The sequence below is a fragment of the Neovison vison genome, chromosome 3, assembly GCF_020171115.1.
Source record: "Neovison vison isolate M4711 chromosome 3, ASM_NN_V1, whole genome shotgun sequence".
Classification (NCBI taxonomy): Eukaryota; Metazoa; Chordata; class Mammalia; order Carnivora; family Mustelidae; genus Neogale; species Neogale vison.
The window spans coordinates 232,961,467-232,978,883 of NC_058093.1; the positions used below are offsets into that span (position 1 = coordinate 232,961,467).

At 48.4% G+C, this 17,417-nt stretch overlaps 2 protein-coding genes across 3 annotated transcripts in view; one reads left to right on the top strand and one right to left on the bottom strand.

The window, feature by feature from the left end:
* ALDH2 (aldehyde dehydrogenase 2 family member) overlaps positions 1 to 14,198 on the bottom strand; it is a 32,335-nt gene extending 18,137 nt beyond the window's left edge. The window contains exons 1-3 of the mRNA XM_044244261.1: positions 14,058 to 14,198; positions 2,802 to 2,906; positions 935 to 1,075 (exon numbers count right to left, since the gene is read on the bottom strand). Of these exons, the coding sequence (XP_044100196.1) occupies positions 935 to 1,075; positions 2,802 to 2,906; positions 14,058 to 14,183 (372 nt within the window). The 5' untranslated portion in view covers positions 14,184 to 14,198. The remainder of the gene's footprint in view (positions 1 to 934; positions 1,076 to 2,801; positions 2,907 to 14,057) is intronic.
* The window catches only part of LOC122903422 (BRCA1 associated protein), a 154,668-nt gene that overhangs the window by 48,400 nt on the left and 88,851 nt on the right, over positions 1 to 17,417 (top strand). For both annotated transcript variants that reach the window (XM_044244259.1, XM_044244258.1), the window contains exon 3: positions 2,879 to 3,089. The gene's annotated coding sequence lies outside the window, so the exon portion shown is untranslated. The remainder of the gene's footprint in view (positions 1 to 2,878; positions 3,090 to 17,417) is intronic.

Consider the following 17,417-nt stretch of genomic DNA (forward strand, 5'->3'; position numbering starts at 1 on the left):
CCCCTCCCTCTCCAAAGGCAGGAGAGCAAGGGGTGGGGAGAGGAATGGAGCAACCACTTCTCATGCAGTCACTTCACAGGCAGGTTCTGCTCTAAGCCAAACCCAGGGGCTGGGATAAGAGACAAACATAGGGGCTGAATGAGCAAAGCGCCAGTGACTCATGACCTGAAGCCTCAATCGTGAATGTTAAAGAGTGCTAGAAAGGAGAAACCAGGCTGCCCAGCCCAGTCTGAGAAACCCTCTAGCCTAAACCTGAAGGATATGTAGCAGGTAACTAAGCAAAAGGGAAGGTACAAATGATGACAAAGCGAAAAGCACCCCAAGCAGAGGGAACAGCATGTACAAAGGCCCTGGGGGCTCAAAGAAGCCAGGTAGTCAAGACGCTGAGGGAAGGCTGCTGAGCTGAGCTGTGTGTGTGTGAGGGCCACAGTCCAGCATGAGTTGGGAGATGGAGTCAGATGAGGCAGGGCCTTGTAGACCATGTTAAGGGAATAGGACTTTATCCTAAGAATATACGGGATACCGTGGAAGGCTTCAGAGGGGAACACCATGGTATAATTTGCCTTCTAGAAGATTCACTCTGGCTGCTATTTGCAGATTGGACTGGGGAGAGGAGAGGGCATTGCCTCTTGGTTTCTTCAGCCTCTAGCAGCCACCCCACAGAGGGGCTCCAAGGGAGATGTCCGTCCCTGGAGGTCTCAGTAACGGCTCTCCACTGTGGCTCCCCTCCCCACCCCCAGTCTCCTCCTTTTTTAGCCATCGTAGGAGACAATGAGAAGTTCCTCTGGTTGGTACAGGGGCATACCCCCAAACGCCCAGTCTATGCCATTCTGACCAGTGACATGTCAGCAAAGCAGCCCCCTCCGGGCTGGCTGTGGGATGCTCTGAGCCTATTCACCAGGTGGGATGAGAGGGGAGAGGGGGGAGAACTCACTGCTAGGTAGGTCCGGTCCCGCTCAATCAGATCGGCCAGGCGGTTCAGGAGGCGGCCCCTGTCGGATGCATTCATGCGGCGCCAGGGTGAGCCCAGCTGGAAGGCGGCCCGGGCAGCCTTTACTGCCCTGTCCACGTCTTCCTGGAAAACACCCACCGAGGAAGCTCAGGCCTTCTCAGCACTGTCTCCACCCTGCTGCCAAACACCCGTATGGGACTTCAGTCAATGCTTTGTGGAAACCTGACCCAAACAGCCCTTCCCCACCAGGAAGGGCTCTCCTGTGGAGTTTCAAACTCTCCCTTACAGGACTCACGGAGGGAGTGAGGATCCTGACTATTAACGTTTCTGTATTTTCACCTCAGAATTCCCCAAAGAGTTCTGGAGGAAAACATTCAGGGCTCTGTGTTTAGAGTGTGACCATTTTCCCCCCTTCCTAAGAAAGCAAGCCTAGAGAACTTAGACATTCCTTCTCCGATGACTGGTAGTCTCCACCAAATGCAGGTTTAACCAGCTTCTCTCTCCTTGGAGAAGCAGTAAAATCGACACAGCTAGCATTTTTCATATAGGGAGATGTGTATCAGGAGGTTGGAAGCATGGTTTCCATTAATATTAAACATATTTACCATTTTACCTACCGTAAAAGTAGACTACCAAGAAAGTACTATATTCACATTTGCTTTTAGGAGAGGAAGCAGGGCTTTATACATGAATATAGAAAACTGTCTTAAAGCAGAGGGCAAGAGGCCTTCTTAAAATATTTTAAATGCCTCTTCTTTTTTAAGATTTATTTTTGAGATCAAGCGAGCATGAGTAGGGGAGGAGCAGAGGGAGAAAGAGAAAACCCCCCACTGAGCAGAGACCCCCCCTCCCGCCGTGGCACTCACTCTCACAACCCTGAGGGGCACCTGGGTGGCTTAGTTGTTACACGTCTGCTTTCAGCTCAGGTCATGATCCCAGGGTCCTGGGATCTAGCCCCACATCTGGCTTCCTGCTTGGCGGAAAGCCTGCTTCTCACTCTCTCACTCCCTCTGCTTTTGTTCCCTCTCTCTGTCAAATAAATAAAATCTTAAAAAACAAAAACAAAAGCAAAAAACCTCACAACCCTGAGATCATGACCTGAGCCAAAACCGAGAGTCAGATGCTCAACTGACTGAGCCCCCCGGCACCTCTCAATGTTTTTTGAAAGAAAATAAGGAAGGAAGATAGATTTTTACTGAAAGTCTAATTTTTTTTTTAAAGATTTTGTTTATTTATTTATTTGACAGACAGAGATCACAAGTAGGCAGAGAGGCAGGCAGAGAGAGAGGAGGAAGCAGGCTCCCCGCCAAACAGAGAGCCCGACGCGAGGCTCGATCCCAGGACCCCAAGATCACGACCCGAGCTGAAGGCAGAGGCCCAACCCACTGAGCCACCCAGGCGCCCCTGAAAGTCTAGTTTTTAAGTCGTAAAATTCTTACTGCTATTTTTTACTGCAAGTATATATAATTCCAACAAAATACACTACCAACACTAGACTAGATCTCAGGAGACCCAAATTCTAGTCCACAAGATGCCTCTATCTAGATGTGTACCTCCCTTCTCTGACCTTCAACTTTCAGGTCTAGAAAAGAGAGACTGGATTAGATGTTCCCAAATTTAGTTCCGAGTCTACAATTCTACTGCTGTGAGAATTACTGAACCTGGGTATAATCTAGCACCTTTGTCTGAAGGAAAAGTTTCTGTTGATTCATTTACTCAAAAGATATTCATTGAGATTTCTGAGTTATGAAAATAATACACTCCTGGTAAAGTTTCAACCCCATAAAAACATAAAAAGTAAATAATGAAACCATCCTTGCCTGCTCCCGGCCCAAGGTAGGTCACTTACCTTGTCTCCTTCAGCTACCTGACATATGACTTCTCCGGTAGATGGATTGACAGTGGGAAATGTCTTCTTGCTTACAGCATCATGCCACTCATTGTTTATGAAGATCTACGAGAAGGAAGAAAGTTCTCAGGACCGGCTCTCAACCCAACACCAACAACCAGCGATGTGGGAGGGGAAAAAAAAACCAGAACACATATGAATTAGCCTTAGAATGATGTGGCAGGAGATTTAAAGCCCCAGCCCTGGAGACAACCAAGTCGGAATGCCTTCTCTGCCAAGCAACCTTGGGTAAGTCATTTGCCCTTGGTTTCTTTGACCTGAGAAATGAAAAGAATGTGTCTACTTTATCAGTTGTCCACACTGTTGGACAGTATGGACAACAGTATGGACTCGGTAGCTTAATGATCCATCCTTCTCTCACAATCGTGTCCACTGATTGAGCTCAGCTGCACAGGGCTTCCCTGGGCTAGCTCATGGGGTTGCAGAGAAAGTGCTTGGGGCTGGATGTGCACTAGGGGTTCTGCACCACAAACATGTCTGCTTAGGCCTCCTGACTGTATGGCAGACCCAGGTGCGTCAGCCTTCTCCATGACAGCTGGCTTCCCCAGAGAGTGTTCCGAGAGACCCACGCAGAAGCTGAAAGGCTTCCTAAAATCCAGCTTCTGAAGACACACAGCCTCATTTCCACCACCAAACTCCACAGGTCATTGTAAGTCACAGGGACGGTCCAGATCTCAGGGAAGGGGAGAGACCTGCCACTTACTCCTTGGAAGGAGCGGCCAAGAATTTGGAGCCATCTCTCCTCTAGCACACTACTGCACAGGGTTGTCTTGAGAATGGGGTCAGAATATTCTTTAATGATTCAGTAAACGTGCAGTGAACACCTGCAATGGGCCAGGTACTGTTCTAAGGCTGAGGACACAGTGGAAACCAAACCCAATAAGGACATTTCTCTCTCATGGAGCTGGTGCTCTGATGGGTACAGACAGTAGAGAAGCAAGTAGAGAAGAAATACACAAGACAACCTCAGATTGCAGGGGTAGATACAGAGGAGAAAAACAGGATCCACAAAGAAAGTGGGGGAAGACAGACAACTTTACATGGGATGGTTGGTAGGGTCTCTGTGACAAGCAGATACTTCACTCAAGCCCTGACTGGTGAAAAGGAGCCAGCCACAGGAAGAGTAGGAGGATAAGCAGACCAGGCAGCAGGGATAGCAAGTGCAAAGGCCCTGGGGTGGGAATTAAGATTAATGCATTTGAGAAAGAATGAAAGTGGCCAGAGTTAACTGGCTAACCAAGAAGGAAATGCTAGGAGATGGGATCAGAGAGGAGGGGGGGTCCTGTGAAGCCCTCCGTTCAGCACCTGTCACCAGTCATTGCTGTTGCTGTTGTGAGGTTTAACAGCAATCAAGTCTGGAGAGGGACTGTATGCTGGTTTAATGAGGCCAAAGTAGTGGCGGCAGGGCAGGAACAGACGGAAGCCTCTTCATTCAAAGAAAAGGTCCTTATCCAAAGCTGCTTAGTCAAGTGCCAAAATTCACTCTCTGCTTCTAAGAGCCAGGCGATGGCCTCAAGGGAGAATAGGGAAGAACTCTCCCAACAAGCTGTTCCCCTTCAGGATGGGGAAGCTGGTCCGGGGGTCAGGGACACTTGGTCATTTTAGCCGGGCTGCACAAACATCATAGTCAGGGTGAACATCAGTTCAAGGCCACCCCCACTTCCTTCCTCAAGGGTTCCCCTTGGCCCCACCATCCCAACATGGCCTGGCTCTGGCTTAGGACCCTGGGGAGCCATCCCCAGTTACTCTGGGCCAGAGTCTAGGACCACAAACAAGACCAAGCCACAAAGCAAAGTCTGGAGCTTGGCCAAGGCCAAAGAGTTTGGGGCCAGCAGGACCCAGGGAGGGCTGGCCCGGCTCCATGGTCAAGAGCAGTGTCAGGAAGAACACCTGGATAAACCCGGGCTCCTCTGATCCTAGCTGTTTCACACGGGGCAAGGAACTTCACCTCACTCCGGAGTAAGAATCATCACACTACCCCTCGTGACGGGGCATGTGAGGGCCCCAGGTGAATGTGCAAAGTTTGGGAGGAGCAAGGCTGTGTCGGGGCCCATGGGACCGGGTGGTGCACGAAGGAGCTCATTAGGAAAGGGTCTACCAGGGGTCACTTTCCCAGGCTCACATTTGGTATTTTGGCACCATCCCCACCCACCATCAGGGCAGAATCCGCAGCTACGCACCTACAGTGAAAGGCTTTCGGCATCTAGCAGGAGCACATAGGTAAACATCATCGGGAGTCTCTGGAAGTGTGCAGTGTGGATTCACATTAGCCGGCTGATCGTGAATCTTGAGGGACACAGACACCTTTGTTGCTGGGGCGTGGCAGGAAGAGGTCTGGCTCGGAGCCCAGTGGCCCTGAGTTCCAGTGGGCCCAGCCCTGCACACATGCTCCCCTGAGAATCGGCTTCCCCCTACTGGTGAGCTCTTTACCTGGTTCTCCTCCCAATCTGGCCTCCAGTCAGAGCCCAAGTATGTGCCTTCAAGGAGGTGAGAACTCTTGTTTCCTAATCTCCATCTCCATGGTTTACATCCTGCCCAAGTGCAGGTCTGATTTGGGGGTTTTATTCTGGGGGGTGTAAAAAAGCACCAACCTCTAAGCCACACAGACCTGGGTTGGAAGCTCACCTCTACCCCTCACCAGCTGTGGCTAATCCCTGCACTTCCAGATGCTTCACCAGTCCCTGGGGGAGAATCTGTCTGGGGCTGATGTGAAGATTAAATGTAACAACGGGTATAAAGCTCCCGAGCCAGGACTCTGCACACAGTGGCTCTTACCACAGCAGTCACCACAAGTACGACAAAACTCTGGACCCTGTGGCTCTCTCAGGCCAAAGATTTTTCGAAGCAAAAGCCGGGCAGATCCGTATACCTCTGCCTGTGTTATTCCCTGTACCACAGCATACGGAATTAGTTTGTCCTAAAAAAGTTTTGATTGTTATTTTTGCAAAGATCAGAAGTATGAAGCAAGCAAGTAGGCCAGTCAGCCGAACCCCCAGGCCTCACCCCTTCCTCCCTGGGCCGGGCCCACACCACTGCCCTGTTCTTACACTAGGACTGTGGGAAGACGGGTTCCCCGGCACTATTTGCCTTTCAAAGCCTTGAACTTGCTGGGTCGTCTCCATTGTTGGATTTTCAACAATCTACCCTTCTTTCTCGCTGATAAAATAAGCCTGAATGTGCCTGGTAGGAACCCAGAATCTTCCTTGTTTTGAGTTCCCACTTCCCTGCTCCTAGAGCCAGCGTTCAGTGGTCTCCCCGACCAACCCTCAGTCAGGGATGGGCAGCAGTGTAGGAACTGTTCTCACTCAGAACCTTGGCCAAAGTTCTCCTTCAAGCGAGGAGAGTTTCACTGCATTCACTTAAGTAAACAACTGCTGGTATCAAGTCAAAAGCTTCGTAACCTCTTCACCCGAAACCCAAAGCTTCACTCCCTAAACAGGCTTAAGTCAGTCACTGTGGGCGGTAGTTTTCCCAGCTCACACTTCCAAACTCAAGTTTCTAGAGGCAGAGCAACATGCAGAGGGCTATCCTAGAGACATCCTAGCAACATCAGGAGCTAACGCTAAGAATCTGGACTGCGGGCAAAATTCCTAGAGCTCTTCCATCGACATGCTGTATTTTCTCCGTATTTTAATAAACATGTCTCCCTTCATTTTGGACAAGTTGGACTCATCCACACAGTCCATCAGTTTTAACAGAGTGCCATGTCCATGCTGGGCACTGAGTGAAAAAACGAAGTCCTGGCTCCCTGAGCTAAAGTCCTAAGGAGGAGAGAGGCAATCAGTAAGCAGACCAACAAAGCGAAAGGCACAAACAAATAGGCAACAGTGAGGAACAGGCCAGGGAGTCAGATGACACCCGACACGGGACCTGAAGGAAGAGCTTGGGGACAGGAGGAACCCAAAGGGCCCCATGGCTGCAGAGTAAGGGTGAGGGACAGGAGAAGGGGGCGCTGGATCCCACACTTGCTGTGTGTGGGGAGCTGTGCTGGTGCTGGGGTACGCAGGGAATGGGACAGAGGCGGGAGTGTCTGCTCTGAGTGGGATCATCGACTTTCTAATTTCTTCACTTGCTTTTCTCAGTAACGGTTTTTCTTGGACATTATTCCACAAGCAGATCACCCCATTATTTTAAGCAACACAGCAGTCCTCAGTATGAACAGACCACAGTTCATGTTAGCATTTCCCACACGTGTGCTTTCAGGATGAATTTCACTATTCCTGACGGTGCTGCTGTAGCAAACAGCCTTAGACATGCGTCTTTGCAAACCTGGGACCGATGACCCCATAAAAATTAGAACTGCTGAGTTAGAGGGAAACGAGATCCTTGGGCTGCCTCCAGAAACCTGGGTGGTGTGGTCGGTGCCCAGAAGCTGGGGACCCCAGGGAGGAGGCCTAACCAAGGCGAGGACAGAGTGACATTCCAGTGCCACCCCCAACCCCAAGACACTGGACAGTCGTCATCTGTGCAGGGTCTCCAAGAACAGGCTTGGTGATGTTCAGCAGCTCCAATGTAACAGGATGCTTTGGGGAAGGTTTTAATTCGGGCTTTGATGCATGAAAGAATTGGGGGTCTGTTACCTAGGAAATATATGTCCCTACAGTATGTTCCTTTCCCCAAGGGTGAGAGAGGAAATGGGGCAGACTCTTGCTGGCATTTGCTTTTTCAACAGCAGTTAGATAACTTGTGTCCAATAGAAAATCGATGTTATCTTTCGTATTACAAGATTCTGAGGAGCTAAGTTCAAGAGAAACACGGAATGCCACATTGTTCACATTTCTGAAACCTCGGGGTTAGTTTGGTGACAAGGCCAAGGGCAGCCAAGGGCAGCCACCTCCCCCAGGTTTGCTGGCAACATTCTGGCACCTGACCCAAGCCCCTGCCTCCTCTCCTCAGCTCCCAGGGCATTTTATCCTGCATTCCTGGATTTTTTTCACCACATTCACCATGGGACGGTGGTGGGACGGTGGGTTCTACTGCGGACTGTCTGCCAAGCAGTCACGTCTTCAGTCTGTTGATGTCCTCTGGGCTCATGACACAGCAACCTCTATCTTGCTGCAATCACTTCCCTTGGATAATTTTAGCCCTCCCTTCATGTTTTCACATTCTTTTCTTTTTTTTTTTTAAAGATTTTATTTATTTATTTGACAGACAGAGATTACAAGTAGGCAGAGAGGCAGGCAGAGAGAGGGGGAAGCAGGCTCCCCACTGAGCAGAGAGCCCAATGTGGGGCTCGATCCCAGGACCCTGGGATCATGACCTGAGCCGAAGGCAGAGGCTTTAACCCACTGAGCTACCCAGGCGCCCCACGTTTTCACATTCTTATTCACACTCCCCTTCTGAGTGGAAATACTGTGTTCCTATTCCTTGCTACTAGAACAGAAAATTATAAACATAGTTTCCATTCATCGCCTTCAATAAATATTTACTGAGCAGCAGTCATATTTCTGATCTCGGTGCCTAGGGGCTACGAATACACATGTGAACACAAACACTGCTCCTTCCTTCTGATTGCAAATGTGTAAGTTCAGTAATCCAAATATTCAGTAATCTAAATATTAACATCCTTCGGGTGCCTGGGTGGCTCTGTTGAGCTCTGACTCTTGATCTCGGTTCAGGTCATGATCTCAGGGTTATTAAGTTGGACTCTGCGCTCAGAGGGGAGTCTGTTAACTCTCTGCCCTTCCCCCATGTCTCTCTCAAGTAAATACATCTTTTTTTTTTTTTTAAGATTTTTATTTATTTATTTGTCAGAGAGCACATGCACAAGCAGGCAGAGGGAGAAGCAGGCTCCTCTCTTCTGATGTGGGGCTCCATCCCAGAACCCTGGGATCATAACCAGAGCCGAAGGCAGATGCTTAACTGACTGAGCCACCCAACTGTCCCAATAAATACATCTTTTTTTTTTTTTTTTAAGATTTTATTTATTTATTTGACAGAGAGAAATCACAAGTAGACGGAGAGGCAGGCAGAGAGAGAGAGAGGGAAGCAGGCTCCCTGCTAAGCAGAGAGCCCGATGCGGGACTCGATCCCAGGATCCTGAGATCATGACCTGAGCCAAAGGAAGCGGCTTAACCCACTGAGCCACCCAGGCGCCCCCCCAATAAATACATCTTTAAAACAAAAAACACTGACATCCTTTTTTGACCATAGGGCCTGGTCATGAGGTACCACAGAATGTGGCTAAGGACATACTAAGGACATGCACATCACAGCGGAACCCTGGTTTCAAACTTACTACTTAATGTTAATGTGCCCTGCCTGAGCCTTAGTTCCCCATATCTGTAACAGCTACAATACCTGCTTCATACAGTTGCTGGAGGGATAAAAGGTAAAAATGTAGTTATACATCCTCAGCATGGGGACTGACAGAACTTAAGTGATCAGTAATTACAATTTATTTGATCAGGGGATCTGTACACATGTCCACAGTACACACAACTCTCCTCGCCACCTGAGCTCAACATCACAAACCTTAGAGCCCGTCGCTTGTAACTCTGTGTTTCCACAGATGCACAGATTCTGAAGAGGTGGGAGGTAATGAAAGGCATTTGTGTTCAGTTATAATATAATTATTATTAGAAGCAGAGGTACCAGGGCGCCTGGGTGGCTCAGTGGGTTAAGCCTCTGCCTTTGGCTCAGGTCAAGATCTCAGTCAGGGTCCTGGGATTGAGTCCCGCATCGGGCTCTCTGCTTAGCAGGGAGCCTGCTTCCCTCTCTCTCTCTCTGCCTGCCTCTCTGACTCCTAGTGATCTCTCTCTCTCTGTGTCAAATAAATAAATAAAATCTTTAAATTAAAAAAGAAGAAGAAGAAGAAGAATCAGAGGTACCAAGGAAGGCCTGGTGAACTCTTCTGATTTCCTGGGTTACCTGAATCTATTATTTCACAAGCCATAAAACCAGTATGGTCAGTGTGGAGGGAGATATTTCACTTGACTCATTCAACCCAAACATTTCAAACCACTGCTTAACCCAACATAAGTTGTGCCTCATTATGTAAGAATCTCCCAAGGAAAGCAAGGAAAATAAAATTTCTCTTCTGTATATACTAACTGTTAGCAGTGATTATCTGCAGGTGTGGGATATCAGAGGCCTGTCACTTTCTTTTTTCTTTTTATATCTGCTTACAGGTTACTTACCTTTAATGAGGTAAAACATTTTAATTAAAGCCAAAGTTCCCTTTAACCACTACCTACAAACAGATTCTCCATGTAGCACCCCTCCCTCAACCCTCACACCAATGTGCATATCCCTTACAAGTCTACTCACATTCAGTGTAAAAGTCTGTTTGGGTAGTTCAGTAAGTTTTATATTTGCAGAATCCCAGACCCTTTCCTGCCTTGACACATTGTTTTTTGAGACCCACGACTCGTACAGCTCCAGTGAATTCCTATAACCACTGCTCGAGCTGAATTATTCCTTCCTATAACCACAGCACCCGTTCTATTTCCCTATGGACGGCAAGCCGGCTTCCTGGGTCTTTGCTAATGTAAACTACTCGGCAATGAACATCTGTGCATGCCTACGTGTATTTCCAGTGAGTTTCCACCACACAGACTTCTGTAATACTTGTCTTTTCATACTGAGGACATATTAATATTGTAACCACAAAATTCTATACAGGGAGATCCTTTCCTGATTTCCTTTTTGTCAGTTCTCTCTTTCGTTCCTGAGTGCTGTGGTCAAAAAACTAAGAACAGAGACACAAATTTAACTCACCCCAAATTCAAGTTTACCAGGACCTAGCTCACCCCCTTCAGGAAACAAATTACAACTATAGTATCTGTGGAATGAATGAACCTGCCCAAGTGAACTCCAGTGAGTGGCAGGCGGTCTGAGTCCAGAGGGCAACATGGTATCTAACAATATTCCGTTCTTCATAATGATTATCAACCAACATGGGGAGTCCGGAAGATGGCAGAGTGGGAGAATCCTGAGCTCACCCTGTCCCACAGACATTCCAAGATAACAGCTACATCTATGCAACTGCCTCTGAAAACACCTGAGGACTGCTAGGACAGACCTTCCACAGTTCATCTTAGACAGGAGGCCATACTGGAAGGGTAGGAGGATAGAGACAGAGTTGGAAACCAAACCTCTGGCAAGACAAAGGGAAAGGACACCACAAACACGGAGAAGCAAATACAAGAGATCAGACCCTACATTAGGCAAACCAGGCACTGGCAATCACATCGGGAAGACAGTCCCCATAATACCTGGCTTTGAAAAACCAGTGGGGCTTAACTTCAGGAGCTTCTAAAATCAGCAGGGCTTAACTTGGGGTACTGGGCGCCTGGGTGGCTCAATGGGTTAAGCCGCTGCCTTCGGCTCAGGTCATGATCTCAGGGTCCTGGGAGCAGGGAGCCTGCTTCCCTCTCTCTCTCTGCCTGCCTCTCTGCCTACTTGTGATCTCTGTCAAATAAATAAATAAAATCTTAAAAAAAAAAAAAAACTTGGGGTACTTATTATCAACCAACATGAATTGGTGATGTCAAAGATGAAAGTAACTGTCACACTCCAGCCAGGGAGGTTATTTGCTGAAGCCACAGTCCCTTGGGTTTTCCTTTTAGTGTCCTTCCAGATCTTGGTTACTCTCCAAATCAGGAAAGAGAAACAGAATGAAAAATGAAAATCAGTTTGTTGACAGAGGTGTGTCTCTGAAATCGCCAAGGATAAGAAGTGTTGATCTTCAAGAAGGTTGGCCCTCCCCCTACAGGTCCATGTTTGTGAGTGGGGTAAGAACGTGTTCTGAAATCTTCCCAATCCAACCAGTAAGTTTACCCTACCCTATAGCCTCGCCCAAGACAAGTAGAGGCAAGAGGACCCCAGGAAGGTGGACCAAGCCACCCTCCTCAAACTCTTTTGGATTGAGAGGAGGCAGGAAGGAGAAGAACTGTTGCCTGTACCCCTCCCACCCATCCAGGTGAGAGAGCCAACAAGCCTGAAGTGGGACATTCACTCAAAAGCCCACACGCCCCTGCAAAGGCCCTTGGCAAGAAAACCTAGCCTGCAGAATTGCAACTTCAAAGCCTACTGGACAAGCTCCTTTTTGGGAAGCTTAACTCCAGACCAGTTCATTGAAATTCAAGGACTCAGTAACACCCTGGGAAATGTGCAGGAATATGATCTGATTTGTACCGGAGCTCCTGGCTCTTAGAGACTCAAAATATTCAGATTAGACTATGTCATGCTTGCCAGCAGGGTTAGCAACAATGCAACACTGAGAACTGCCCAAGGAACTTTAAGAGCCAGCCAGTTCCAACATGGTGGGATGCACTGCAACCTCGGGAAGAATAAAAAAGATATGAATGTGCTGAGAAGGATAACTCAGATAACATTGTTCAATGAGACAGGGCTTCAGAACAGTAAGTGCTAGTATCTCATTTATGAAAAAAAAAAAAATCTGGTGCATGCCTACTCACATGCACACAAAGAAAATGCAAGACCACAGACCTCCCTGTTAACAGTGCTCTTTGGAGGTGTGCAGTGGGAGATGGGGAAATGTTATTGTACTCTGTAATTTTACAGTGAACAACTGTTACTTTTATGATCTCAAATGTGATAAAGGAAAGCTGCTGCAGGGAGACTGCACTCTTTTCCAACTTACACTAAGTCTGGAGAGCAGGACTCCCGCTATCTACAAGACCCATGTGCATGTGCATTTGGATGACATTTCCTCACCTCCATGTGACCACAAAGGAGGAAGATCTTAATTAGATCTTGTGTCCACAAAGGCCCGGGATGCTGTCACCTTTCCCTTAAGGATATTTCTGTGTGATCTTTCTGATGTTCAATCTTCCGACCATGAACTCCTCATTAAGCAGCTTACCAAAAGAACAAAAGCTGCTGCCTTTGGGGCTTGTGTTAAGCAAAGGGCATTTTATCTTGATTTTATTCCCTTGCAAGTGACCATTTGTAACACTCCTTACAATCACAGAGCTGTGCCTTTCTCCACCACCTGTGTGCAGATTTGCAGCCCAGCTCTGGGCCAGAGAAGCAGGTCCACTGCTAAAAGTAGTCGGCCAGGGATCAGCTCTATGGCGTCCTAAATCGGCAGTGACCCCTTTGTTCCAACCCTGAGTTGCATCAATAGTAGCACGGAACATTCTAGTTACAGGCTTTCCCTTGGGAGTCTAGATGTGAACCCCAACTTTGCCAGTGGCTTCAATCTTCGGGCAACTCGCGAAATCTCTCTGTAACTCAGGCTGTTCATCTATAAAATGGAGATGATCACAGTGCCCCCCTCACTGGGCTGTTGTAAGGATGAAACTGACAAAACAGAATGGTGGCAGGTGCACAGAGGACAGCTGTTATTGCTTTAAGAGTTCACCAAAAGTAAGAGGCCCGGTGCTCACCCTCTCATCCACTTCCCTCTTTACAGAAAGAGAAATCTGAAGCTCACAGAAGGGCGGTTTGTTGCACATACAAAACGAACCCTTTTCACAACGGCTTCCTGCTCTGGGAATTCCAGCACTTTACCCAAACTCAAAGATCTAAAGAGAGAGTATTCCGAGCAAGAAATTGGCCTCTGGGAATCGGTATTATCCCGGAAAGCCCCTTCTTGGTTTGCTGGAAGAAAAACCAGCTCCTTAGAGGGCACCGACACCATTTGGATGGCACCCGGGAGGCGAAGGTCCCGTAACCCTTTCCGCATTCCCCAGAGTGGACGTGAGCGCTTCAGGCCGAGGTGCCTTGGCCTCTCCTTAGCGAATGGGTGAACTTCAGCTGAGAAGGCCCCCTCCTTTTCTCATTTTTCCTTGGGGACTTCCTTGGACGTGGGCAAGAATGAAGGGATAAGAAATGGCCAAGAAAAAGACAGAAAAGCTCCCGCTAAACGGACTTTGATGGAAACGTCGTCTGGGTGGGCCATGAGGAAAGCCCAGTGCAGACACTGCAGCGACTAAGAGACCGAGGGGCGGAGATTGGAACCCCGAGTGGGCGCAGGAAAACAGACAGCGGGGGGACAAGAACAAATAAGAGCCCAAGTCACAGCCGGAGGATGGAACGGGGGCGGTCAAAGTTGGTGAAGGGGCCAAAATGCTAAGGAAGGAAGGCCAAGGTGTGCGTAAAGCCCAAACGCAGCAAACCTCTCAAGCCCCAACTCGGTAAAATGGGGCCCAAAAAAACCCCAGGGCCTTCCCACTCGGCGGGCTCCTTCTCCCTGAGAGAACAAAGCCCCGGGGCCGGCGGCCTTACCTGGTTGTAGAAGACTTCAGGCTGCTGATTGGGGGCCGGCACCACTTCGGTGGCGGCGGCCGACAGGAGACGGCGGCCCAGGCGGGGCCCGAGGCCGGCGGCGGCGAGCGCAGCGGCGCGCAACATGCTGCGGAGGGAGCGGGCGCACTGGACTGTGTGTGCCCTGCAGCGGGGTGGCGCAGCTAGGGCAGCAGTACTGGGTTGGGGGGGGTCACTGCGACCGGGACCTCTCCCCGCCCCTGGCGCGGCCGCCAATGGGCGAGCGCGGGGCGGGGCACCGGGGGCGTGCCTGCCACTTCCCCCCACCACCGCCCGGCCGGGTCCGCTGCGAGGCTGCCCCGCGGCGCCCCCTCCGGCTTCCGGCCCTGGGCTGATTCCCCTCCGCTCCCTTTCGTGCCTAGCTACCGCCCCCCCGCGCGGCGCACCGGGTGTCAGCAATAACCCGACCTCGCAGATGCAGCGTGCATCGGACCCCTAACGTGTGTCTGAACCCTAACGTGGACAGGCCCGACCCGGAGCAACCCTGGCCTTGACTTACGCAGGCTTACACTCTCGTCAGAGAGGCCGACCTTAAACTAAACGCGAGGTCATTTCGGAAAGTGGTAAGGAATGTGAAGATACCGAATGGAGTGAAGACAGGGTTGGAGCAGAGCACTGTCTTTAAATCCTTTGGTCAGGAAGTGACAAGTGAGACCTGATTGTCTTCAGAAGATGTTACAGTGGTGAGGAGTTCGCAGAAGGATGGAGTGCTTGATTTGCATCTTAAACTCACTGGTTTCTCATTCTGTGCAGAATGCACTAAAGAGAGCAGGGGTGGGGGCAAGGATCTTGCAGATCGTTTGATTCCAGGAACATCCTGGAGCAGGGCACTGGGGAGCCGGGGAGGAATCGGAGCAGCTTAGCTAGGAAGGGGGATGGATATAAGGTCAGCCGTGTGCATTGCAAACAGAGGATTAGCCAAAGTCCGAGAGGAGTTGAAGAAAGCTGGCAGGAAGACCTGGGCTGTGTTTAGCCAGCAAAGAAGCAGAGGGAAGGGGCGGATGTAGGCAGCAAGGGTATGGGTTGCTACTGAGACTCCAGCCACTGGAGCTAAGGCTGAAGAGGCTGACCAGTGCCAGGTATTAAGTGCCAGGCAAAGGTGTTCTAAAGTCTGATGGAGATTCACATGGTCTATGTAGTGTGTGCGTGTGTGTTTTGTTTTGCGTTAAAGAGCTAATGTGATATCAAAAGGATAACAGGGCGCCTGGGTGGCTCAGTGGGTTAGGGCCTCTGCCTTCCGGCTGGGGTCATGATTCCAGGGTCCCAGGATTGAGCCCCACATAGGCTCTCTGCTCAGCAGGGAGCCTGCTTCTCCCCCTCCCCTCTCTCTGCCTGCCCCTCTGCCTACTTGTGATCTCTGTCAAATAAATAAAAATATTTAATAAAAAAAACACACAAAAGGATAACACATTAATTAACAGAGCTCCTGTAACAGATATGCCAGGAAATTCCAGTGACTACCTACAATAAAGTCCCTGCTCGCACTGTGACTCACACAGATGTTCCCCTCCAGGCAGGAGCCCAGGGACCCAGTCTCTTTTCCTTGTATGACTCTGAGGTTAATAGCTGATTCCCAAAGTTACCGTGGAGCTTGGCGTCATTTCAGACAACCAGAGGCAAAAAGAGCATTAAAGATGGCACAGAGGAAGTTTTTATGACTGAGACTGTTTCACTGGCTCTTCAGTCACTTGGCCATTCCTCCGCATAAGGGAGTGTGGGAAATTGAGCAGTGTGCCCAGGAAGAAGGGGCAATAGGTTTGGAGATCAGCTTTATCAGCAGAGACAAACTGAAAAGTGAATCTCCCTCTTTTCCGAATGCGGCTCTCAGCCCCCACTTCCCCTTCCCCAGACATCCTGCTTTGCTCACTTAATCGTGTGTTAGGAGATGGTTCTGTACCAGCACAGAGTAAGTGTCCCCATTCTCTTTAACAGTTACGTAGAATTCCATTGGATTGATGTACCATTTTTATTTAATGAATTTCCTGTAGATGGGCTTTTAGATTGTTTCCAAACTTTTGTCATTATAAATAATGCCAAAATGTATATATCCTTGACTGACTTGGGAAATTCATAGAAGCAGAGCTGCTAAATCAAAGGATATTTGCAACTTTAATTTTGTGTTGGATCTTGAACAATATGGGTTTGAACTGTGCAGGTCCACTTCCACGAAAATGTTTTGCAGTAAGGTAAATCTATTTTCTTTTCCTTATTTTCTTAACATTTTCATTTGTCTAGCCTACTTTACTGTACAAATGCAGTACATAATACATAGAACATACAAAATGTGTGTTAATTGGCTGTTTATGCAATCAGTAAGTCTTGTTAACAATAGGCTATTAGTTAAGTTTTGGGGTGTCAAAAGTTGCATGTGGATTTCCGACTGCGTGGGGATAGGGAGGTCAGTGCTCCTAACCCCTGCGTTGTTCAAAAGTTAACTGTAGGGCGCCTGGGTGGCTCAGTTGATTGAGTGACTGTCTTCAGCTCAGGTCATGATCCTGGAGTCCCAGGATCCAGTCCTACATGGGCTCCCTGCTCCGCAGGGAGTCTGCTTCTCCCTCTGACCCTCCCCTTTCTCATGCGCTCTCTCTCTCAAATAAATTTTTAAAAAAACTAAAAAAAAAAAGTTAACTCTAGATATTGCTGAATTATCCTGCCACTATCATAGAGGAGTTTCCTCACACCTCACCAATACAATTTATCAAGTTTTTTTTAAGCCACGTTAATCAGACAGGTGAAAATAGCATTTCACTATCACATTAATTTGCATTTCCCTTTTCAGGAGTGAGTAGGAACATCTTTGTCTACATGAAGTCATGTGTCCTTCCTCTGCTACAAACTGTACCTTGCTCATTTTTGCATTGAGTTGTTGTTGGTTTCTTTAAAATTGATTTGTAGGTGCTTTACATATATCAATGCAATTAACATTTGGTCATTTCATGTATGGTGCACATATTTTCTGCCAGTCATCACTGATCTTTTCACTTAGTTGATGCCTTTTCTGGTTTTGTTTTGGTCTTAAGGGTTTGGGGTTTTTTGTTGTTGGTGATGGTGGGGTTGTTTTGGGAGGGGGGTGTCCAGTGTTTTCTTTTCTCTAATTTATTTATATATTTATTTATATATTTATTTATATATTTAAGTAATCTCCACACCCATCACAGGGCTGGAACCCATGACACAAGATCAAAAGTCATGTGGTCTTCTGATTGAGCCAGCTAGGCACCCCTGTCCAGTGTTTCATGTCGCTGGCTTTTATGCTATGCCTAGAAAGCCTCTCCCACTCAGATTATTTTTTATTTTCTGCCATATATATATATATATATA